We start from the raw sequence: 26,477 nt of genomic DNA, 5'->3' as shown, positions 1-26,477 counted from the left end.
TTCTCTTTGGGTTCATCTTTATTGGAACTCCATGGACTTCGTGGATCTCAATGTCTTGTTTCCTTCCCCATGTTAGGAAAGGTTTCAGTCATTACATTTTCAAATCAATTTTCTGACCCTTTCTCTTTCTTTTCTCTTTCTGGAATACCTAAATTATGAACGTTGGTCTACTTGATGTTGTTATATAAGTCCTTAAAGCTATCTTCACTCTATTTCATTCTTTCTTCTTTTTGCGCTTTTGATTGGGTGATTTCCACTGCCCTGTCCTCAGGTTCACTAATCCTTTCTTCTCCTTCATCTAGTCTGCTGTTTAATCCCTTTTGGTATTTTTCAGTGCAGTTATTCTATGCTTCATCTCTATGATTTTTATTTGGTACTTTCTTAAGTTTTCTTTGTTAAAATTCTGACCTTGTTCATTCATTCTTCTCCTATGCTAAATGAGCATCTTTATAATCATTATTTTGAACCTTTCATCAGGTAAATCTCTTAACTCCATTTCTCCTTTTTCTGAGGTTTAATTTTAGTCTTTCATTTGTAACATATTCCTGTTTCTTCATTTTCCTTGATTCTCTTTGTTAGTTTTTATGCATTCAATAAAACAACCACCTCTCTTAATCTTGAAGAAGAGGCCTCTTGGAGGAGGATGAGCCTTATCATTCATTCTTGCCATAGTTCTTGGCTATCTTACAAATGTTTGTGATTGTCAGACTGCCTTATTTTTAGTGCTTCCGGTATTTAAGGGTGTGCCAAGACTTGTCAGTGTCCTAAAGTGAAGGATCTTAACAACTAGATTCAGAGTGATTAAAAGCCAGATCCTCAGAAAGCAGCTTTAAATGTACACAAATACACATCTTAAAAAAAAAAAAAAAAAAAAAGAAAAAGAAGATGACTGTTTCTGTCTGCTCCTGGGTGAGGATGCCTAGTTAAGAACTTTCTTTCTTTTCTAAAGGCCTGTGGGAGATGACAGCTTAAGCCTTCCTGGCTACAAGAACCAGGGGATTCTTTGGGCAGCAACTGCAAATCTAAAGTGCCAGACATGTGCACAAGTTCTTTCCAAGGGAAAACTGGTGAAGTGAGCCAGAGAGACAACACAGATGGCACCCGCTAGCCTTCCTGGTCTCCAGTAACACCCCCAGAGATGTACTAAATTAGACACCTGACCTTAAGGCAGGAGCTTTTAAAGCATGCACATAGGACTCTTTCAGGAAAGATTGGAAAATGGGCATTTCTGTTTCCTCCATTCTGAGCTGTGGGAGGAGAGCCACAGTGAATTCTGGTGAACCTGTTAAGAACTCTCATTGTTTGCTATAGTCTGGTGTGTCTCATGGGCATAACCCCACTGGTTTTCAAAGTTAGGTGTTTTGGATGCCCATCCTTCACGTGCAAGTGTTAAAAGCTGGGGCTGGATGTTGGGTCTAAACACTGTACACCTAAAAATAAATAAATAAATAAACACTTTACACCTCAGGGAAAAGCTAGAAGTTGTAAATTCCTTCCCAACATCACTGCTCAAGGGTAGAGTTTATGGTACGAGTTTGCCTTTCCTACTCGTTTCAGTGTAGGTATTTTGTTTGCACAATGTGAGTTGCTCAGCTAGTTTCTAGATTTCTTTCAGAGGGAATCACTCCATGGTAGCTGTAGATCTGGTGTCAGTAGGAGGAACTTAGTTCAAGAGTTTCCTAGGTCACCATCAATAATGTAGAAACTCCTTACATTGTCTTAATGTTATTACTTTTTTGTCAGTTATTTTGGGGCAAGAGGGGTTGGTAATGAAGGAGAAATACGAAGAACCCGAATAATCAGTTAGTTTCATCAGGCAATTCTAGGGAGTTCCAAAGAGGTACTGTCAAGGATAGAGAAATAAAATACTGCATTCTCAGAACTATCTTAAATTCTCAAAATCAACATAGAAATAAAAGGTCATCTAATAGAGATAGAGAGGATCTTGGGTGTAGAACACTTTTGCTTGAATTGATCAAAAATGAGAATTTGATTAGTTCTTTCTTGACAACTCCACTCAAACATTATCCAGGATAGAAATGGCTATTGTCATCTACTTCTAAGTTTTTGTCCCCATTAAGAATATAATCCCCAATTTCAAAAAGAAACAATGGGCTATGTTAGTCTATTAGGCATTAAATATTTGACTTAAAATATTTTTAGTTCAATTCCACAAATAAAATGCTTCAGGTTTTTTTTTTCCTTCAGGTTTTAATATGGCTTCCCACAAAGATCTGACAATAAAGAATGTATTGGTAATACAGATGATGAATATTTTCTTCTATGTAGCCTTTTAATTTATCACTGTAAATTAATAAACTAGCATGCTGGTTTTAATACATCAGTCTGGTGAATCTAGATAACGTAAATCTGTGTCAAGAAACGTGATTTATCTCCTCTTGTACTGCAAATTAAGATTTCTGCATACAGAAAATTCAGATATTAAAGTTTAATTAAAGTAACCCAAACAACAAATGCTTCTTTGTGAGGCCATTTTGGAAAGCAAGCCAATCTTTCACTCTGGCAGTGATACTTTTCATCTGCATGTAGCAGAAAGTACTGCAGATAATGCAGATTGGCTTACTCAACCTCCTCCAAAGTCTTTTATAGTTTCCTTCTTGTACTATAGAGTTTTCAAAGCAAAACTAACAAATGTATAACAACAACAACAACAAAGTTTTTCTGATTCCTTTCCAGGCGGGTGTGGCCTACATGCAATCTGACTTCCACAAGGAAACAACCCATATGAGATATAAAGCCGAAGTCACCAATGTAAGATAGTGAGACAGGTTGCACATGAGAAGTTAGATTTTTTTTGGGCAACATGTAAAGGTTATATTGTCTAGTACTCAAAGTGTACTCAAACTGTACTCAAAATCAAACTGCCAAGTGGTCAAAGGCAGAAAAAGTATGGTTTCTCCTAAAACAGACCCAAGTTAGGCAGTTCCTAGTACCCAAAATTAGTTCCCTGCTCACCCCTCACCCATGAAATTACATAAACTGCCCAATACATTATCATAAATCCTTTTATGCATAAATTAAGTAGATTCAGTTGTCTGAAACTAAGAACCCCAACAAATATTTTTTGCAACCTAGTATTTTTCATTTCTATGGTTCTATGAATTTCAGTCCTGCCGTGCTGATATTCCCACCAGAGTTGACATTAGTTGAGTACTTAAAAAATATTATCAAGCACTGTGATAGGTGATTTATAAGCATTCTGATTAAATGCTCTCTATTCTGTGAAAGACTTCTCAGGAAAAGGACTGACAGAAAATTAATTTTTCCATGAGAGTATACAAATCTTCCTAATAAACCAATTCATAAATATTTCTTAGAAATATTCAGATTATGATCAATATTAAAATAAAACAATTAAAGTTTACTTTTTTCCTGTCTTCTCCTGAGTATAGTACCTCAGCCTTTTTAAAGTAGTCCAAAGAACTTAAACTCACAGTTCTAACAAAAACAAATATGGCATTTAAAAAAAAGATTTGTAAATGTTGTTCTTTTGTACTTTGGCTAGAAAAGTTTCTATACCTGAAGATTGATTTCTGCTTCATAGAAGGTTAGGCACGAGCAGTAATGTCGATCTGAGTCAATATCTGTCAGGACCACCACAAAAAATGTTGGCTGCTTTCTCTCTCTGGACAGCTGCCACCCGCCAGGCTGACAAAACTAAATGGGATAGAAAAAAATTATCATTTTAAAAGTATAATGAAAATTTATTATTTATAAATTTTTGTGAAATGTTAAATATCCCTCCATTGTAAAAAAAAAATTTCCACCTGATGTGATATATTACCTAACCCATTATATAAATATATATTTTGTATATATATATATTTAAGTACAGATTTCTAATGTAGAATATTTTTTAATGTACATATACATTTTATAAAGACAGTCTAAGATTATGCCACTCATTCTGAGATACAGATTGGCATACATAGAAACAAATCATCATAAATGAATAACTTCCCCCTTTAGAACAAATCATGAAATGAGTTGAAGATAAAGTGCTAAGTATCTATCATTGACAGAAAATAGAATTATTTTACAATTCCTTCGTTAATCTAAGTCTTCAATACAATGAAAAAGGTATCTTGTTCATCAAGATAGACCACATTATAGGCTATATCACACACTTTAATGGATTTTAAAGACTAGAAATCATACAACATATGCCCTTAGACTACAACAGACCTGAATTAGTAACAGAAAGATAGCTGAAAAAGTCCCCATATACTTGGAGGTTAAACAATACACTGCTAAATAATACATGAGTCAAAGATAAAATCTCAAAAGAAATGTGAAAAATATTTTGAACTAAATAGAAATGAAAATACACCTTATTAACACTTTTGGGATTCAGCAAAAGCAGTGCTTAAAGGAAAATTTATAATATTGAATGCATATATTAGAAAAGAAGAAAGATCTAAAATCAATAATCTAAGCTTCTATCCCAGGAAACTAGAAAAAGAAAAACAAATTAAATACCAAGTAAGCAGATAAAAAGAAATAATAAAAATTAGAGCAGAAATCAATGAAATAGATGAAAAATCAACAGAGAAAATTTTCTTAAGAACCATAGCTAGTTCTTTGAAAAGATCAGTAAAATCAACAAGCCTCTAACCAGTTAACTAAGGGGAAAAAAAGATACAAATTACTAATATAAGAAATGAAAGAGGGGACATCACTACAGATCCCAAGGACATTAAAAGATAATAAAGGAATACTCTAAACAACTCTATGCCTACAAATCTGGCAGACTAGATGAAATGGATCAATTTCTTGAAAGACACAATCTGATAAAACTGATACAAGAGGGATCCCTGAGTGGCGCAGCAGTTTGGCGCCTGCCTTTGGCCCAGGGCGCGATCCTGGAGATCCGGGATTGAATCCCATATCGGGCTCCCGGTGCATGGAGCCTGCTTCTCCCTCTGCCTGTGTCTCTGCCTCTCTCTCTCTCTCTCTGTGACTATCATAAATAAATAAATTTTAAAAAAATTAAAAAAAAAAAACTGATACAAGAATGGGGCAGCCTGGGTGGCTCAGTGGTTTATCACCACCTTCTGCCCAGGACCTGATCCTGGAGACCGGGGATCAAGTCCCACATCAGGCTCCCTGCATGGAGCCTGCTTCTCCCTCTGCTTCTCTCTCTCTCTCTCTCTCTCATGAATAAATGAAATATTTTTAAAAACTGATACAAGAACAAACACACCATCTGAACAGGTCTATATCTACTAAATAAATTGAATCAATAATTAATAAACTTCCAAAATAGAAAGTTCACTGGTAAATTTACTAAACATTTAATGAAGAAATTATATGATTCTCTAAATCTCTTCCAGAAGACAGAAGCCAAGGAAATGCTTCCTGATTCATTCTATGAAGCCAGCATTACTCTAACAGCAAAAGTAGGTAAAAAATCATAAGAAAACCACAGACCAATTTCCCTCCTGAGAGGATGCATAAACCCTCAACAAAATATTTACAAGTGGAATCCAACAATGTATGAAAAGAATTATAAACTACAACCAAGTAGGATTTACTGCAGTTACACAGGCTGGTTCAACACCTTAAAGTACATTAAACACATCAAGAAGACAGATTTTAAAAATCACAGGACCATATCAATGCATGCAGAGAAAGTATCTGAGAAAATCCAACACCCATTCATGATAAAAACTCTCAGAAAACTAAGAATAGAGTGGAAGTTCCTTCACTTGATAGAGAACATTTACTAAAATCCTACACCTAATGCCATACTTAATGATTAAGAAGCTACAAGTTTTCTCACTAAGGTAATAACAAAGCAACGATGTCCCCTATCACCACAACTCTTCAAAATTGCAATTAGACAACCCCCCCAAAAGGAAATAAAAGGTATATGGATTGCAAAGAAAAAAATATAACTGTTCACAAATGACATGATTGTCTATGTAGAAAATCTGAAGGCATCAACAAAAAAGACTCTTGAAAGTAATAAACAATTATAGCAAGGTTCGAGGATACAAGGTTCATATATAAAACTCAACTGCTCTCCTACATACCAACAAGAACTGTTGTTTAAAATTAAAAATATATTACTATTTACATTAGAACCTTCCCAAGTATTTAACCTTAAATACTTAGTTTAAATTTAACAAAATTTCTATAAAATCTACACGAGGAAAACTATAAAACTTTAATGAAAGTACTCAAAGAAGAAGTAAATATAGAGAGAAATATTCTATATTCATAAACAGGAAGATTAAACATTGTCAAGTATCAGTTCTTCCAAATGTGATCTATATAGTTCAGTGCAATCCCAATCAACATCTCAGCAACTTATTTTGTGGATAATGATAAACTAATTTTATAGTTTAGATGGAGGGGTAAAAGATCCAGAAGAGCCAACATAACACTGAAGAAAACAGGCAAAAGATCTTAACAGATACCTCACTAAAGAAGATACCCAGAAAAAAAATAAGCATGTGATAAGACGTTCAACATCTTATGTCATTACAGAATTGCAAATTAAAACGAGATATTGTCACATTGTCTATTAGAATGGCCAAAATCCAAAATACTGGCAATGCCAAATGCCAACAAACATGGTGAATAACAGGAATTCTCATTCATTACTGTAGGAATGCAAAATAGACAACCATGCTGGAAGATAGTATGATAGTTTCTTACAAAACTAAGCATATTCTTAGTATACAATCCAGCAATTCTGTTCCTTGGTATTTACCCAAAGGAATTAAAAACATATGTTCACACAAAACTTGTACATGAATGTTTATAGTAGCTTTATTCATAATTGCCAAAACTTGGAAGCAACCAAGATGTTCTTCAGTAGGTGAATGGATAAACTGTGGCACATTTAAGATAATGGAATATTATTTAGTGCTAAAAAGAAACAAACTATCAAGCCATGAAAAGGCATGGAAGAACCTTATATGCATATTACTAAATGAAAGACTTCAATCCAAAAGGGTTTCACGTGGTGTAGTTCCAACTACATGACATTCTGAGAAATGAGAAACTATGGAAACAGCAAAAAGATTAATGGTTATTTGAAACTGAGGGCATTGCAGAGACATGAACAGGCAAAATACAGAGGATTTTCAGGGCATGGAACCTATATAATAAATACTATATGCACAATATGGTACAATTCTATAATACTATATACATATAATACTATATAATGCTATAATGGTCGATACATGCCGTTCTACGTTTGTCAAAACCTACAGAATGTATAACACCAAGAGTGAATGTTAATGTACATTATGGACTTTGGGTAATAATGATATGTCAACCAAGGGAGGTTCATCAATTGTTAACAAATGTACCACTGTGGCTGGGATATTGATAGTGTGGGAGGCCGTGTGTTTTGGGAACTGGGAGTATATAGGAACTCTTAGTTTCTGCTCACTTTTGCTGTGAATCTAAAACTACTCTTCCTAGTGTCTCTCTGTGTGTGTGTGTGTGTGTGTGTGTATGCTGTAAAAAGTGAAGTCCATTTTCAAAAATCTGAAGAAAATAAGATATCTTGATTAGTAGTATTGTTCAAGAGATGGAACAAAAATAGAAATGAGCTCACCAATACAGCAGCTCTCTGTACCAGATTATCTTCTGTTATTCTGCTCAATAACTGTGTAACTTTGAACAATTTATTCAATCCTTCAGTACCTCAGTTTCCTTGTCTATAAAAGATAGACCATTAACCACCTGCTAGTGTGCTTGGGAAGACTACATAAATTAACACATGCAAAGTGCTGAGAATAGCCCCTGGCATATAATCCAGTGAAGTAAACATTACCCCATCGGATCCAACTTTAGCTACTGTCATCATATCTATAACATTTTCTTTCTCCTTCTGTTTCTTCCAAAACCTGCCCTTGTCCCTCCTTTCATTGTCTCACTGCCTCCTTGACTGAGTCTAATGAGACATCAGAAAGGGAGATCTGGATAATTTCTTACATTCGGAGAGAGACAGTAATCATGTTCAAAGCTTCTCTACCAAAATAGAAATTCTACCAGACTCTTTTTCATAAGTAGATTTCACCAGAATTTTTTAAAATGGCATAAAAAGCTTAAAATACACTAATTAGCAAGTAAGTGAAAACATGTTTCTTTACATTTTATTTTGAAATAGCTATTCAACAAATATTTATTGAGTACTTGAGTATCATTTATTCTTTGTATACTTCTCTGTAACTTCCCAGTTATCTCCAGTACCTTCTACACTCAACAATCAAGAAGTTCCTTTCCTGTGTTCCAAAACCATTTTATACATATTTATTGTAATAACAACAACCTTTTCTTATATATTTCCCTTGAACTTATTAGCTATCCTACTAATCTGGTACAGAAAAGTTGACTTGTCATTTTCTTTATGTGTATGTTTCTACTCAACAATTATCTATCCCAAGTGCTTGTGGCCATGATAAGGATTTTTAATTTTAGAATAGCAAGCCTCAAAGAGTGGTGCATAAGAGTCACAGAAGTCCCAGTGGTAAAAATTATTTTCATAATAATACTAAGAATTAATGGTTTCTTTCACCTTGACATTGACAGTGCTAAAGTCATGGCAGTTAAAACTGCTGGCACCTTAACAGAAATGAATGCAGCAAGCCCCAAATTATAGTTGTAGTCATTGTATTCTTCACACAGTTGCATGTTTGCAATTAAAAACGAAAATCAGTTTCAGTTTAAAATGTCTTTAAAGGGATCCCTGGGTGGTGCAGCGGTTTGGCGCCTGCCTTTGGCCTAGCGCATGATCCTGGAGACCCAGGATCGAATCCCACATCGGGCTCCCGGTGCATGGAGAAATTCAATAAGAATTTCCATACTTATCTGAAAAAGTTATTAAAATATTCCTCTTTTCGCCAAATATATATTTGTGAGACCTGATTTTCTTACTATACTTTAATCAAAACAACATATTGCAAGAGCTTGATGTAAAGGTGGGTATGAGAGGATCCCTGGGTGGCTCAGCGGTTTGGCGCCTGCCTTTGGCCCAGGGCCTGATCCTGAAGCACGGGATCGAGTCCCATGTCGGGCTCCTGGCATGAAGCCTGCTTCTCCCTCTGCCTGTGTCTCTGCCTCTCTCTCTCTATCATGAATAAATAAATAAAATATTTAAAAAAAAAATAAGGTGGGTATGAGAATCCAGTTGTCTTTTAGTAAGCTAATATCAATGATATTTCCAAAAATATAAAATAATACCATTGTTTTCCCTATTTTTTGTTTTGGAAACTACAGTTCTTTCTTCATAAAAAAATATACTATTTAATATGTGAAGGCTTATTCTTCTTTTAAATGAATCATTTTAAATTTCCTAGTTATAATTTCTAATACATAAATGAATAAACTACATAAACAAAACTCTTTGGGGATACTCAATAATTTGTAACAGTATAAAGTGTGAGACCCAAAAGCGTGAGACCTGCTATTTTAGTGAAATAAGTATTAACATTTAACTAACATTGGCTTAAACTGCTTGAATAGCAGAAAGAGATAATTCTTGGTAGCACTAGGGAGTTTTAATCAGGTTACATCAAAACTAAGAGGTGTCTTTCAAAACCTTCTTAACTTGGGCAGCCCAGGTGGCTCAGTGGTTTAGCGCCACCTTCAGCCCAGGGCGTGATCCTGGAGACCGTGAATCTAGTCCCATGTCAGGCTCCCTGCATGGAGCCTGCTCTCCCTCTGCCTGTGTCTCTGCCTCTCTGTGTATTCTCATGAATAAATAAATAAAATCTTTAAAAAAAAAAAAAACCTTCTTATTCTTTCTCAACAAACTTCTGTCTAGAATTATGTACATCTTTTTTTTAATATTTTATTTATTTGAGAGAGAGTGAACAGGAGAGCACAGCTAGGGGAGGAGTGGAGGGAGAGGAAGGGGCAAACTCCCCCACTGAAAAGGGAGCCTGATGTGGGGCTCCAATCCTAAAACCTTGGGATCAGGATCTGAGCTGAAAGCAGATGGTTTACTGATTGAACCACCCAGGTGCTCAGGTACATCATTTTCTAAAATGAGTTCACAATCAAGAAAGAGACATCTGAGCCTGAATCATGGATGGATTCCATTGCTCAACAAACAACTCTTCTGACCAAATATGTTCTATGAATTAATAACAAATAATACCATTCTCTTGGAGTTCTGTAATTCATTATTAGCCGTTCATTAGGCTTGGCAAATGGCATTAAAACCTATTCACTACAGAATAACTACATATTTTTGCAAGACTTAAATGAAACTATAGGTTTTCAAAGAGGATTAAGCTAAATCTTTTTATGTTATTTCTAATTCTATCAAATATAATGACTTCTCAATTCAAAGATACCAGTCATAGAACAGAGTTCACAAATAACTTTCATAAGCAAGTAGGTCTATCACTTAAATGAACAAATATTTTGCACCTTAAAACTAGAAAAAGCAACTTTTACTCTGTCCACTTTTTCCAAATACTATATATATACATACATAAATATACTGAATATAATAAAAATATTGTAGAATAACCAAAAACGTCCATAGTATTGTTGTGATTAATTTGAATAATCTTTCAAAAGTGAAATATTATAGAAGGTTCTCTGAAAAAGACTTTCATCCATATCTGAATATTTCCAAGACCTTCATCCACATCTAAAACTTTACAACTTACTGGGAATTGTAATTTAAAAAATTAATCAATGTCTCTTTTAAAAAGTAAAGCTTATAAGAAAATTTCTTCCTTTAACATATAATAATAAATACAAAACATCCAGAAGGAGAATATTAAAGTTTGGGTAGTTAAGTAAAGTTTAGTTACTTAAAATGGGTTCATTGTTTACATTATAAAGGGAATTCCATTAAATTCTGATAAGACAAAAAGTATTAACAATAAAACTTCTGAGAAATTCCAAGGATCGCATTTCAGATCAATAAGTACTTAATATGACCACAATTAAGACAGTAGTGGTGAGTTATGGCAGGCCTGGTCAGATTTTTTACTAAATTTTGCACAAGGAAGCTGTCAAGATAGTCCACTAGACACTGGTTATACATGAGATCTCTTTATTTCACACATGAAATTACAGCAATAGAGGAATTTATTTTATATTATGCATTTAAATAGGGGCATGTGGGCGACTTAGTCAAGTGTCAGACTCTTGATTTCAGCTCAGGTCATGATCTCAGGGCTGTGAGATCAAGCCCCATCTTGGGCTCTGCGCTGGGAATGGGCCTGCTTAAGATTCTCTCTGTCCTTCTCTCTCTCTGAACCTCTTCCCCTAAAAATAAAAAAACCATACATTTCATAGGAGATTTCAAATGAATGAAATGAAATATTCAAATAAGTATGCAAATATTCAGAAAATAAAAAATAGCTCACACAATTGAGTTTACAAAAATGTTTTCTCAAAGGATTTTAAATTTCAAGAATTTTAAAGGGTTTTCAAGGTTTCAATTTTCAAATGCTTTAAATTAAAAGAAATTTAATCTCCAGTTAAAATGTCTACTTTCCAAATTTACTTTATCATAAGATTAAGTAATAATAGAATTTGGAGTATGAAGAGATGATCCCACTGTTTAATGAGAAGTATTCCTCATAGGATTTGGATTAAAATACAATATTCAAATCATAAATGAGTGTACTGAGGAAGTAATAAACAATGAGGGAATGGACACTACAATTCTTGAACCTGAGCTGCAGTAACATTTCTGACAGGAATGTGAGAAAATGTTTAGACAGCTGGAAACAGACTAGTAAAAGATAGTACTCACTAAAGATAGTAAGCAAAATGATAAGCATTAAACAAACAGGATAAAATCAGGATTTTGTTCTCCCCAGTGTCTTTACTGGCAAACAGGAAAAAAAATGCTATCACAGGTGCAAAATCTAAACTGTTTAGAACTGACTGCCATAACGGACTGGCCATCATTTTGCCCTCCTTTTTTTAAGTCACTGAGGAAACCCAGCTATTTAGAGTGATATTATAAAAGAAAATACTATATAAATTGACAATTAATATTGTTTTCATACATGGGGATTCCTTTTCAGGATGTTATTGGTCTTTGTTTCCCTCCAGTTTTCTTTCAGACCTTAGCATAACCTGGAAACAAATGATACTTCAAGATTGTAAGGTTAGAACTGACAGACATTGCTAGTGGTTGAATATCTGCCTTCAGCTCAGGGTATGATCCTGGGATCCTGGGATAGAGTTCTGCATCTCCCTCTGCCTATGTCTCTGCCTCTCTCTCTGTGTCTCTCATGAATAAATAAATAAATAAAACCTTTAAAATAAATACATAAAATAAAATAAAATTGTAATAAAAAATACAAACAGCAAAGTAATGTGAAAGGAGAGAAAAGGTTTAAAATGTTAACAAGAATTTGGAAGCTGAAAAAAAAAAGAATTTGGAAGCTGGAAAACTGGTTTTCACTACAAATTGCTGGAAAAGATAATGAATGGGAGGTACCAGGTATGTATGCATGTCACCAAAACAAAAAAAGAGCCCCTATTTAAATGCATAAAGAGACCATAAAGAATGTAATGAGACACAGAAAATTTCAAACACTGGAGAATAAAGAAGGGATCAAAACATTAAGCAGAGGAGCTTATATATCAGAAAACATTTACAAAGCAAGAGAAATATAATAAAATTTTAAAATAAAGAAACCGAAGGGGAGGAGGGCGGGGGGTGGGGGTGAATGGGTGACGGGCACTGAGGGGGACACTTGACGGGATGAGCACTGGGTGTTATTCTGTATGTTGGTAAATTGAACACCAATAAAAATTAATTTATTAAAAAATAAATAAAATAAAATAAAATAAAATAAAATAAAATAAAATAAAATAAAATAAAGAAACCATAACACTAGGTGGTGTTCAGAAGGGACAAACAAATGGAAAATGAGAGAGAAGGAAATTGGATCACTGCAGGAGTTCTAATTCCTGGGTAACAGGAAATTTAAAAAGAATACATCCAAAGGAAAAATTTATAAAAAATACCCCCAAAACAAAACAAAACAAAAAACAATACAACCCTCTTCTTTACAAAAAGGCCAGAACCTGGGGCTCTTGGGTGGCTCAGTGGTTGAGGGTCTGCCTTTGGCTCAGGTCATGATCCCAGGGTCCTGGGATGGAGTCCCGCATCAGGGTCCCCACATGGAGGCTGCTTCTCCCTCTGCCTATGTCTCTTCCTCTCTCTGTATCTTTCATGAATAAATAAAATCTTAAAAAAAAAAATGCCAGAACCTTAGGACAAGACTATATTTTTCAATGCCTATCATAATTAATTAATGCTTTTTATTTTTTTTAAAGGTTTTATTACTCAGAGAGGAGAGAGAGAGGCAGAGACACAGGCAGAGGGAGACACAGGCAGAGGGAGAAGCAGGCTCCATGCAGGGAGCCCGACATGGGACTCAATCTGGGGCCTCCAGGATCACACTCTGGGCCGAAGGCGGCGCTATACCTCTGAGCCACCTCGGCTGCCTTAATTAATGCTTTTTAAAACTCATTAATTTTAGCAAATCATCACAAAGTTTCAATATATAAAAGAGAAAGAAAAGATCCTAAAGAGGGACGCCTGGGTTGCTCAGCAGTTGAGTGCCTGCCTTCAGTCCAGGGTGTGATCCCAGGGCCCGGGTTCAAGTCCCACACCAGGCTCCCCCGTGAGGGAGCCTCTTCCTCTTCATAGGTCTTTGCCTCTCTCTGTGTGTCTCCCATGAATAAATAAATAAAATCTTAAAAAATAAAAAAATCCTAAAGGGAAAACAATAAGGAAAAAGAGAAAAAAACAGGTTTATATATTTTAAAACAGATCAAAGATCAAAATAGTAACAGAAACCTATTAATTAATCACATTAATAGATATAATCAGAAACGCAATAAAATTAACTCCATAATTTAAAATATAGGACATAATTCAACACCCATTCTTAAATAAATTATACAATGAGTCCCATTACCATTGATATCATTTATTAGACACTAATTAGCAGAAGCAATCACAAAGAAAGAAATTAAAGCTAAAAACAGGCAGCCCTGGTGGCTCTGCGGTTTAGCGCTGCCTTCAGCCCAGGACCTGATTCTGGAGACACCAGATCGAGTCCCATGTCAGGCTCTCTGCATGGGACCTGCTTCTCCTTCTGCCTGTGTCTCTGACCCTCTTTCTCCGTGTGTCTCTTATAAATAAATAAATAAATAAATAAATAAATAAATAAATAAATAAATAAATAAATAAATAAATAAATAGATAAATAGATAGATAAATAGATAGATAAATAAATAAATAAATGAACGAACGAACGAATAAACAATGGAAGGTAAAATTATTATTTCCCAATACATGATCATATAACCTGGAAAACTGAAGAGTGTCAACTAAAAAACTACTATGAAAATGATGGAATACAATAAAATAAATGAATATAAAATTAATAAAGAAAGAGGACTCTCATTTTTTGGCCGAGATTACCCTGCAGACTGAAATACCTTAAAAAGCTGGACAAAATATATGAAATAATAGTTTGCAAGACACTGAATATAAGGTAATAAAGGACAAAAATCCCTGAAAGGGGAAATAATGTGAGCTCGACTATTGGCCCTGCATTCTGTCTTGAGAGAATTTATAGGCCATGGTATTGGAAGAAGGATACAAAGGTAGAGCTGAGAGGACTCCCTAGATGAGACAGAGCAGAGACTCTCTGGAGACAGAACACCAAAGAGGAGGGAGCTGCACAGAGAAAGAATGGGGGAAGTCTGTAGAGTTCCTCTTAAGAAGTCAGCAGGGTAGTGATCAGTGCATGTGTCTAAAGAAATTACCTGAGGATGGCAGGACAGCCATCTGCAAAGTTTAGAAAAAAACAGTGCCCGCTGCTTAAGAATGACTGGGAGAAGGGCCCATTCCCATTATCCAGACTGGAAAAATTCATAATTCTCAAGAGCTTGGATAGAGTACACAGAAAAGTCTTGCCACTGTAGTGGAAATAATTAGTCCTGAGCTAGATCTGCTCAGAATTCACATAACAAATCATAAAAGCGATACCTAAAAATATCAAATTGTTTACAAGAAACTTAACTGTATCTCAGGAGCTCAAGAGGATTTAAAATATCTACCACCCAATAAGATAAAATTCATGATGTCAGGCATCCTATTAAACATTAACAGGTATGCAAAGAGGGAAACAAAACCCTTAACAAGGAGAATAATCAAACAAAACTGACCTAGGACTGACAGAGATATTAGAATGAGCAGAAAAGACAGAAAGTTGTAACTGTCACATGTTGAAAAAGTTCAATGGAAACATGAAAAATATAAAAGACTCAAACTTCTAAAAAGGAAAATTACAATGTATGAGTTAAAAAAATATACTGGATAGGATTCAAAACATAATAAATGTTACAGAAGGAAAGATTAATAAACTTGATTTGACAGGAATAAAAATAATCTAAAGTAAAATACAGAGAAACTCCCAACTGGCTCAGTCGGAAGAGTATATAACTCTTGGTCTCAAGGTGTGAGTTTAAGCCCTGTGTTGGGTATAGAGGAAAGAAAAGAAAGAAAAAGAAAAAGAAAGAAAAAGAAAAGAAAGAAGAGAAGAGAAGAGAGAAAAGAAAAAAGAAAAAAAGAAAAGGAAAGGAAAGGAAAGGAAAGGAAAGGAAAGGAAAGAAAAAAGAAAAGAAAAGAAAAGAAAAGAGAAAAAAGAAAAAAGAAAAAAGAAAGAAGAAAAGAAGAGAAAAGAAAAGAAAAAAAAGAGAAAAGAAAAGAAAATCCTCCAAAATAAAATGAACATCAGTGAGTTCTGGGACAACTTCAAACAGCCTATCATATAAGTAATCAGAATCAAGGCAGTGTAGAGGACGCACAGAAAAAATTGCTTGAAAAAATAATGGACAAAAAATAATACCAGGTGAAACTATGGATCTATACAAAACAATGAAGACCACTATCAGTGGTAACTACATGGGTAAATACAAAAGATTTTTTTGTATTATTTAAATCTCTTATTAGCAAAATAACACTGTAGTATGGGGTTTAAAGTATATAGAAAATCAAAATGGGGGCACCTAGCTGGCTCAGTCAGTGGAGCATGTGACTCTTGATCTTGGGACTGTGAGTTTGAGCCCCACTTGGATGTAGAAGTTACTTAAAATGAAAACTTTAAAAAAAAAAAAAAGTAAAATGGATGTCAACAACTGCACAAGTCAGAGGGGGAAAATGGAAGAGTACAGTGGTATTATATGGTTCACATATCACAGGAAAAGTGATATAGTAGAGTATGTTAAGCTAAATGTGCCATAAGATAAAGATGTATAAGCCCCAAAAATGAAAAAATAAAAGTTAGAAATAATAATCCAACAAAATAAATAAAATGAAATACCCAAGAAAAATAATCTAAAAGAAAGCAGAAAATAAAGGACAAGAAAAGACCAATGAAATGAATGTAACACAAAGAACAAAATAATATACTCAATCCTAAATATATTTATAATCATATTAAATGGCAGAGGCATTGTGCCTGTATAAAAAAGCAAGACTTGGGGCACCTTGGTGGTTCAGTCAGTTGAGAGTCCAACTCTTGGTTTCAGCTCAGGTCATGATCTCAGGGTCGTGGGATCAAGCCCTACATTAGGCTCTGCACTCAGCATAAAGTCTGCTAGAAAGTCTTTCCCTCTTCTTCTCTTTCCCACTCTGCTCCTCCCTACTTTCTCTACCTCTCATTCATAAATACATACATACATACATACATGATTGAATTACTGACTGAATGAACAAATAAATATAAGACTCAATTACATGCTACCTACAAGAAACCCTTTAATTACAAAGTTTCAAAGATGTTAAAAGGAAAAGGACTAGGAAACTATATCTTATGTTAACATGAATCAAAACAAGGCTGGCATAGTTACATTAATATCACGTAGATCGCAGAACAAAGAATATTAACAAAAATGACATTTTATGATATACGGGCCAATTCATCAAGGGGGCATAAAATCCTAAATATTTGTGTCCTAAGTAAAGATCTTCAAAATACATAAAACAAATCTAACAGAATTGCAATAAATGAATAAATAAATAAATGAAACAAATTTCCTCTACTCAAAAATTTCAAAATCTTTCTCCATAATTGATAGAATAGACAAAAAAAAAAGTAGAGATGTATAAGGTTTGAAAAATACTATCAACCAACTTGACCTAACTGATGTTTATATAACACTCTATACAATAGCAGCAATACACATTCTTTTCAAGCATACTTGGAACATTTGCCAAGACAGAGTATATCCTGGGCCATAAAATAAGTTGCAATAAATTTAAGAGGCTTCAAATCATAAGAAGCACATTCCCATATCACAAGAGAATTAAATTAGAAATCAAAAACAGATCTCTGGAAAATCTACAATACTTGAAAACTAAATAACACATTTCAAAACAACTCATGGGTCGAAGAAGAAATCAAAAGGAAATTATAAGGTATGTGGAACTAAATGAGAATGAAAAGACCACCTTTCAGAATTTGTAGGTTGCTACTAAATCAGGACTTCAGGAGAAAGTTATATATGGCACTTAAAGTAGAAAGTAAGAAAGGTCTCAATGATCGTCACATCTACTTAAGAATTAGATAAAAAAGAAAACTAAATTCAAAGTAAATAAAAAAAGGAAATAATAGGGATCAGATCAAAACAAAAATCAACAAAACAGAGAACACACACAATAGAAAAAGATAATGATCAAAAAACTTGATTGGGATCCCTGGGTGGCGCAGCGGTTTGGCGCCTGCCTTTGGCCCAGGGCGTGATCCTGGAGACGCGGGATCGAATCCCACATCGGGCTCCCGGTGCATGGAGCGTGCTTCTCCATCTGCCTATGTCTCTGCCTCTCTCTCTCCCTCTCTCTGTGACTATCATAAATAAATAAAAATTAAAAAAAAAAAAAAACTTGATTAACTTTCAGCCAGATTTATCACAAAAAAGAGAAGACACAAATTGCCAGTATCAGGAATAAGATATGACATCATTAGAGATTATAAATATTAAAAGGATTATGAAGGAATATTATGAATAACTTTGTGCAAATAAACTTGACAATGAGATGAAATAGACAAATTCTCTAAATAATGCAAATGACCTGAGCTCACTCATGAAAAAACAAAAAACCCAAATAACTCATATTTATTAGAGAAATTGGATTTATAGTTAAAAACCTTTCCATGAAGAAAACTACAGTCTCAGATGACTTTACTGGTGAATTCTACTAAACATTTAAGGAATCAATAATAGTAATAATAATTCTACACAAAATCTTCCAAAAATTGAAAGGGACAAAGTACTTCCCAACTTCATCCTATGAGGCTGGTATATCCCTGATACCAAAACCTGGCAAAGATACAGAACACATGAACACAGTTGCAAAAAAAATTTTTTTAATATATTTTATTATTTATTTATCTTAGAGAGAGAGAGAGAGCGCACGTAGGAGTGAGGGGCAGAGGGAGAGGGACAAGCAGACCTCCTGCCAAACAAGAGCCCTGAAGTCATAACCCAAGCCAAAGGCAGATGCTTAACTGACTGAGCCACCCAGGCGCCCCGCAAAAATTATTTTAAAATGTTTTTCAGCAAACTGAATTCAACAGTATAGTAAAAGGCTAATAATATAAAATGGCCAAGAGGAATTTATCCCAGGAATACAGGGTTTGTTTACATTTGAAAAGCAACAACAAATATGATGTAACTCATCATATAAAAACCTTTACATAAGAAAATATAACTAAAAAAGAAAAATGATATGATCATTTTAATAGAAGCAGAAAAAGCATTTGACAAAATTCAGCATCATTTCTGTTAAAAACTGTAACTACACAAGGGACACTTGGGTAGCTCACTGGTTGGCTGAGCTTCTGCCTTTGGCTCAGGTTGTGATCCTGGGATCCTAGGATCAAGTTCCACATTAGGCTCCCCATAGGGAGCCTGCTTTTCCCTCTGCCTATGTTTCTGCCTCTCTCTGTGTGTCTCTCATGAATAAATAAATCTTTTTTTTTTAAAAAAAAAAGAAGTATGCTTGAAGTAAAAGTGAATTTTCTTAACATGATAAAAGTATCTACACAAAACCTATATTATACTTCATGCTGAAAAATTGAATGCTTTACTGCTAAGATCAAGAACAAGACAGATAGGTCTACTATCACCACTTCTATTCTACTGTACTACAGCTTCTAGCCTGAGCAATCAGGTAGAGGGAGGGAGGAAGGAACGGTAAATGTATCAACTGTAAGGGATAAAACTAACCCTATCCACTAATATGACTGTCAATGTAAAAAAATCTAATGGAAACTAAAAAAAAAAAAGTGTTTAGAACTAATATGTGAGCTTACTAAGGTTGTAGAATATGTGATCAACATACAAAAATCAACTGTATTTTGGGGCACCTGCATGGTTCAGTTGGTTAAACATTGCCTTTGGCTCAGGTCATGATCCCAGAGTCCTGGGGTCAAGCCCTGCATTGGGCTCTCTGCTCAGCGAGGAATCTACTTCTTCTCCCTCTGTCTGCTGCTTCCCCTGCTTATGTGTGTTCTCTCTCTCTCTCTCTCTCTCTCATAAATAAAATCTCTTTAAAAATCAACTGCATTTCTACATAGTAGTAGTGAACAATAAGAAATAAAATAACATTTACAATAGCATCAAGAATAATAAGGATAATATGTCAAACAATATGAAAGACATATACTTAACTACAAAATATTGCTGAAAAAAATAAAGAAGACCTAAATTAATAGAAAGGTACACATTATGTCAGTTCTCCAAATTAACTTTCTGTGAATAAATATATAGATTCATTGCAATTCCAACCCAAATGCCAGAGTTTTAGTTTTGCTTTGTTTTTGGTAGAAATTGTAGATCTGAATTTAAAATTTCAATTAGAATCTCTATTCTGTTCCGTTGATCTATATGTCTGATTTTGTGCCAATACCACACTGTCTTGATGACTACAGCTTTGCAATATAGCTTGATACCCAGAATTGTGATGCTACCAGCTCTGGTTTTCTTTTTCATATTCCTCTAGCTATTCAGGGTCTTTCCTGATTCCATGCAAATTTTATGATTATCTGTTCCAGCTCTGTGAAAAATGTTGATGATATTTTGATAAGGATTGCACTGAATGTACAGACTGCTCTAGGTAGCAGAAACATTTTAACAGTATTTGTTCTTCCAATCCATGAGCATGGAACATTTTTCCATTTCTTTTTGTCTTCCTCAATTTCTTTCATCAGTGTTCTACAATTTTCTTTCTTTTTTTGAAAAAATATTTTATTTATTTATTCATGAGAGATACAGAGAGGCAGAGACCGTGACAGAGGGAGAAGCAGGCTCCTTGCAGGGAGCCCAATGCAGGACTCAATCCGGGCCCCATACGATCACACCTGAGCTGAAGGCAAATGCTCAACTGCTGAGTCACCAAGGCATTCTAGTGTTCTACAGTTTTCTGAATACAGATCCTTTGCTCTTTGGTTAGATTTATTCCCAGGTATCTTATGGAACTAAAATAGACACAGAGATCAATGTAATAGAATGGAGAACCCAGAAATGGACCCCCAACTCTATGTCAACTAATCTTCAACAAAGTAGGAAAGAAAATCCAATGGAAAAAAGTCAGTCTCTTCATGAATCAATCTTTTCAAATGGTGTTGAGAAAATTGGACAGCCACATGCAGAATGAAACTGGACCATTTTCTTGCACCATACACAAAAATAGACTCCAAATGGATGAAAGACCTAAAAGTAAGACAGGAATCCATCAAAATCCTAGAGGAAAACACAGACAGCAACCTCTGTAACCTTGGCCACAACAACTTCTTGTTAGACACATCTCCAAAGGCAGGGGAAACAAAGGCAAAAATGAACCACTCAGAATTCATCAAGATAAAAAGCTTTTACACAGTAAAGGAAACAGTTGACAGAACTAAAGACAACCAACAAAATGGGAGAAAGTATCTGCAAATGTCTCATCAGATAAAGGGCTTAGTATCCAAAATCTACAAAGAACTTACCAAACTCAAAACCCAAGGACAAATAATCCAATCAAGAAATGGGCAGAAGACATGAACAGACATTTCTCCAAAGAAAACATACAAATGGCACAGACACATGAAAAAATACTCAATATCATTCAGCATCAGCAAAATACAAATCAAAACCACAATGAGATACACACTAATCAGAATGGCTAAAATGAACAAGTCAGGAAATGACAGATGTTGGCAAGGATGTAGAGAAAGGGAGCCTTCTTATACTCTTGATGGGAATGTAAGCTAGGGCAGACACTCTGGAAAACAATATGGAGGTTCCTCAAAAAGTTGAAAATAGAGCTACCCTATGACCCAGGAATTGCACTACTAAGTATTTACCCCAAAGATACAAATGTAGTTATCTTAAGGGGCACTTGTACCCCAAGGTTAATAGTAGCAGTAATGTCTACAATAGCCAAACTATGGAAAGGGCCCAGATGTCCATCAACAGAGGAATAAACAAAGAAGATGTGATACACACACACACACACACATACACATACATACACACACACATAGACACAGAGACATGCACACACTCAAGAATACTACTCAGCCATCAAAAAAAGAAGTCTTGCCGGGCAGTCCCGGTGGCTCAGCGGTTTAGCGCCGCCTACAGCCCGGGGCGTGATCCTGGAGACCTGGGATCCAGTCCCATGTCAGGCTCCCTGCATGGAGCCTGCTTCTCCCTCTCCCTGTGTCTCTGCCTCTCTCTCTTTCTCCCCTCTCTGTGTATTCTCATGAATAAATAAATAAAATCTTAAAAAAAAAAAAGAAGAAGTCTTGCCATTTTCAACAACATGGGTGGAGAGGGTATTATGCTAAATGAAATAAGTCAATCAGAGAAAGATAATTACCATATGATCTCACTCATATGTAGAATTTAAGAAACAAAACAGAATCATGGGGGAACGGAGGGAAAAATAAAACAAGATGAAATCAGAAAGGAGACAAACCATAAGAGACTCTTAATATTAAACAACAAATTGAGGGTTGTTAGAGGGGAGTGGGGGGAGGATGGATTACTGGGTGATGGAGGTTAAGGAGGGCACATGATGTAATGAGCACTGAGTATTATATAAGACTGATGAATCACTGAACTCTACCTCTGAAACTAATAATATACTGTATGTTAATTAACTGAATTTAAGTTTATAAATTAATTAATTAAATAAGACACCTAAAAAAAATTTCCAATGGAAATGTAAAGGACCTAGAATAGCCAAAACAACTTTGGAAAAGACAGAATTAGATAACTAATGCTACCTGATGTCAAGAACTGTGATAAAGCCAAAAAAAAAGGCGGCCCGAGTGGCTCAGTGGTTTAGTGCCACCTTCAGCCCAGGGCCTGATCCTGGAGACCTGGGATTGAGTCCCATGTCAGGTTCCCTGCATGGAGCCTGTGTCTCCCTCTGCCTGTGTCTCTGCCCCTCTCCCTCTCTCTCTCTCTCTCTCATGAATAAATAATCTTTTTTAATAATGTGGATCTAGAGGTTGAATAAAATATAAATAAATACATAAATAAATAATTGCAAAACGTAATAAGATGAAGCAAAATCTTAATGGAGAAGGTCCCTAAGCATAAGTTCTCCCTGCATATTGGGTTTCCTGATCTACTGCTGCTTGCAAGTCATCTCTAATTGCCACCTCAGCACAACACCCACAGAGGTAAGTTTTACTTTGCATAAATTCATACAGGATTAAATGCTTCCTTAAGTGATTTAAAGGCTAAATCATAGTCAATTGAGTTATCTGCTTACAATTCACCTCTAATCCTGAGATACCTATCTTAGGGAATGAACACTATGGTCATATAACTTCTAGATAGCTCATCTTATTTGGACCCTTCCATTCAATGGAGAAAAGAGTCCTTTCTCATTTGAATCCAAGGTCCAGCCATCTGACCAGTGGTCCTACATACTACTGATCTGACCATTGCAACCAATTCCAGAGCTATGTCTTTAGAAATACTATTTTCTTACTTCCTCTCCATTTTTTATTATTATGGCTCAAGAGTCTAGAATAAAACAGACCTGTATTCAAATCTCAGCACTGCCATTTATTTAGCCGTGTAGGTTCCCAAAAACCATTTTCAAATCTGTAAAATGGAAATACATTCATTTACTTATGTGGCTTTTGTAAAAACTATTTTATGCACCTAAAATGTTTAAAACTGTACCCAGCAAAGAGTAAACATTCAATAAATAATTGTTACTACTATTATTACCTACCTACCTACCACCAGGTTCTCCCTTCAAAATATTTTCTACTTGATTCTTATCTACCTCTAGGTTCTAAGGAATTCACAGCATTGTTCCTTTGAGATGTCAGTGAACAAAAATTCTTATTTTAAAATTTTTAAAATAAATACTTAATGAATTTGTTTTTGTCGTTAAAAATCCAAACAATACAGGGACACCTGGGTGGCTCATTTGGTTAAGCGTCTGATTATGGTTCAGATGTCATCCCAGGGTCCTGGGATAGAGCCTTGTGTCAGGCTTCCTGATCTGCGCTTAGAAGGGAATCTACTTGTCCCTCTGCCTTTCCCCTCCCCTCTATGCTTGCTGGTCTTGCTCTTTCTCTCTGCTAAATAAACAAAATACTTTTTTTAAAAATCCAAGCAATACAAATGTTTGTAGAGAAGAAGTTCAAATTCTTGCTGACCAGTGATATGGACAGTCTACCCTTTACCTCCAGCCATACTATTCATTATTAATACAGAAGTCCCCCCTTATCCTCAGGGAACATGTTGCAAGACTCTTAGTTGATGACTGAAACCACAGATAGTACCAAACCCTAGATACACTAGTTTTTTACTACAGTACATGCCTATGATAAAGTGTAATTTATAAATTAGACACATTAAGAGATTAACAACTAATAATAAAATTAAACAATTATAACAGTATACTGTAATAAAAGTTGTGTGGATGTGGTTTCTCCCAAAACATCTTATTATACAGTAGTCACTCTTCTTGCAATGATGTGAAATGATAAAATGCCTATGTGATAAAGTGAAGTGAGATGAAAGACAAAAAAACTATGACATAGCCCTAAGCTACTACTGACCTAATGATCTGTCAGAAGGTAGATTACCTGCTTCCAGGCACAATGGACCACAGGTAACTGATATTGTGAACACAATCCCACAGAAAGGGGGAGGGGAGCAGACCACTATTATAGTTCTAAATGCTTCCTTCCTAATATTGTTGCACCACTTATATACACAGGTATGTGTATAGACAAATATTCAGGTTTAATTCAAATAGTGCAATCAAACCCACCCATCCCTATCTAGATTCACTGTTAACATTTCACCACATACAAATATTTACTTTTGCTTTTTAACATAGGTATTTATCTTAAACTCTAAGGTAGAACTTAATGAGACTACAGTTGTTAAAGCTGAAATTTCATCAACAGCTTCTAAGAAAAGATGAATCATATCATCAAAACTTTGTATTTAAAGGAAATAAGATTCTAGTCAGTATTGAAAGTTGATATTTCAAACTCTTCAGGCCAAACAAATCTGCTTACTTATAGAAACTCATTGCCCTTTAAGAGTCAGAAATACTCAGGTATAAAGGCCCAGGGAAACAATAATAGATATACTTTTCATTGAAAAAGAAAAATAATGGGGTGCCTGGGTGGTTCAGTCATTTAAGTGTCTGCCTTTGGCTCAGGCCCTATCTCCAGGTCCTGGGATCAAGCCCAATTTGGACTCTATGCTCAGTGAGAAGTCTGCTTCTCCCTTTCCCTCCACCCCTCCCTTCTGTTCATGCTTTCTCTCAAATAAATAAATAAAATATTTTTAAAAAGAAAGAAAAAGAAAACCTACAAATAAGAATTCCTTGGGTTTTTTTTTTTTTAGAATAAATTCAAAACTACAGTGCAGGAAATAAGGTGAGTTATGTATCAATTCTTCTTCCTTTTTGGTTTATAAACATTGTTTATAAACATTGGAATTTTACTAATTTCCTGGATAACAAATGGAAGGAATGCTCTCATTTGGGGCTTTTCCACTTATAATTCCATTATCATGATCTCAAAAAACAAATACCCAGTGGAATCTTGATTTCAACTGACTCCTTCAAAAGATTTATACATAATGTGGCTGATATTATATGAAATTTAAACCTAGAGAAATTACACCATGTGTGAAACATTCATTTGCATTCTGGTCTTTTCAAGTGCTTTGTAACAGCCCAAGGAAGATAAACTTGAGAATTACTAATTTTCTTTTTAAAGAAAACATTTCAAGGGCCTACTATCCCCTAACACAGCCTCCTTTAAACAACAAAAAGAAATGCAAGGTGCCAGGCGCATTATTTTTAAGGGAGAAGTTTAACAAAACAAAAGGAAAAGGCAGACACTACCCATCCAAGGAAAAAGGATTTACTTATCAGCAGGTCTGAACAGGGAAAGATTGTCCAAGGTGAAATCTTTTATAAAATAAAATTACATACTATATATTAAGCTCAGTATACTAAAAACTGGCTTTAAAATAAAGTACATGCGGGATGCCTGGATGGCATAATAAACACAGCTTGTATCATCCAAAATAAATAAATAAATAAACAAAAAAGGAACAAACTACTGATAATGTCAACAACTTGGATGAATCTCCAATATTTTACGCTAATTGAAAGAACCCAGGACCTAAAAGTTATATACTGTATGATTCCACTTATAAGGCATTCTTGAAAACATAAAGCCACAATAATGGAAAACATATCAGTGGTTGTCAAGGGTTACAAGAGGTAAGAATGTGACAATAAAGGAACAACATGAGGAAGTTTGTTGGAATGATGGAACTGTCCTGTATCCTGATAGTGGTTACTCAGATCTAAACATGTGTTAAAATATGTAGGGCTCTACACTAAACAAATAAAAAGGTGAATTTAAAAATTAAAAAATACAATAATTTAAAAGATAAAAATTTTTCAAATAATAATAGACAAAATTCTATTATCCTAGCAGATACTGAGAAGTAAAAATAAATAAATAAATAAACTTGACCAAATTGGAGTGTTTAGAGCCAAATAAACAGGATTCTTTCTCGGGGGGGGGGGGGTGTCTCTGATTACTTAGAAAAAAAAAAGCAGGTATTAAGGGTACCACCATTTATATAATGGATTCCCTAAAAGCAGATCCTGAAGTAAAAATTTTAGTGCAAGTAGTTTATTTGAGAGATAATCCAGGAAATTGTGGTAGAGCAATAGAGAAGGCAGTCATGGTGCACATTAATAAGCAGACTACAGCTGTAGGCAACCGGTGCTCAATCATGCTGTGGAATTCTGAGACAGTATAGGACATGCATTGGAGTGATAATCTCACTCAAAGAGCAAGGGAGCTAAAGGCTTTTCTCTCAATTACTGTAAGTCATTAGTTGAAGGCTGCTCCTGAGATGGCAGGCTTGAATAT

At 35.0% G+C, this 26,477-nt stretch overlaps 1 protein-coding gene across 4 annotated transcripts in view; it reads right to left on the bottom strand.

The window, feature by feature from the left end:
- The window catches only part of SBF2 (SET binding factor 2), a 463,379-nt gene that overhangs the window by 270,501 nt on the left and 166,401 nt on the right, over window positions 1–26,477 (bottom strand). For 2 of the 4 annotated variants that reach the window (XM_055317649.1, XM_055317650.1), the window contains exon 3: window positions 3,541–3,678. The exons of the other annotated variants lie outside the window; for them this stretch is intronic. In XM_055317649.1, the coding sequence (XP_055173624.1) occupies window positions 3,541–3,678 (138 nt within the window). The remainder of the gene's footprint in view (window positions 1–3,540; window positions 3,679–26,477) is intronic. 4 annotated transcript variants of the gene reach the window in all.

The sequence above is a fragment of the Nyctereutes procyonoides genome, unplaced genomic scaffold (assembly GCF_905146905.1).
Source record: "Nyctereutes procyonoides isolate TBG_1078 unplaced genomic scaffold, NYPRO_anot_genome, whole genome shotgun sequence".
NCBI lineage: Eukaryota > Metazoa > Chordata > Mammalia > Carnivora > Canidae > Nyctereutes > Nyctereutes procyonoides.
This window is presented reverse-complemented; position numbering and strand designations above follow the sequence as displayed.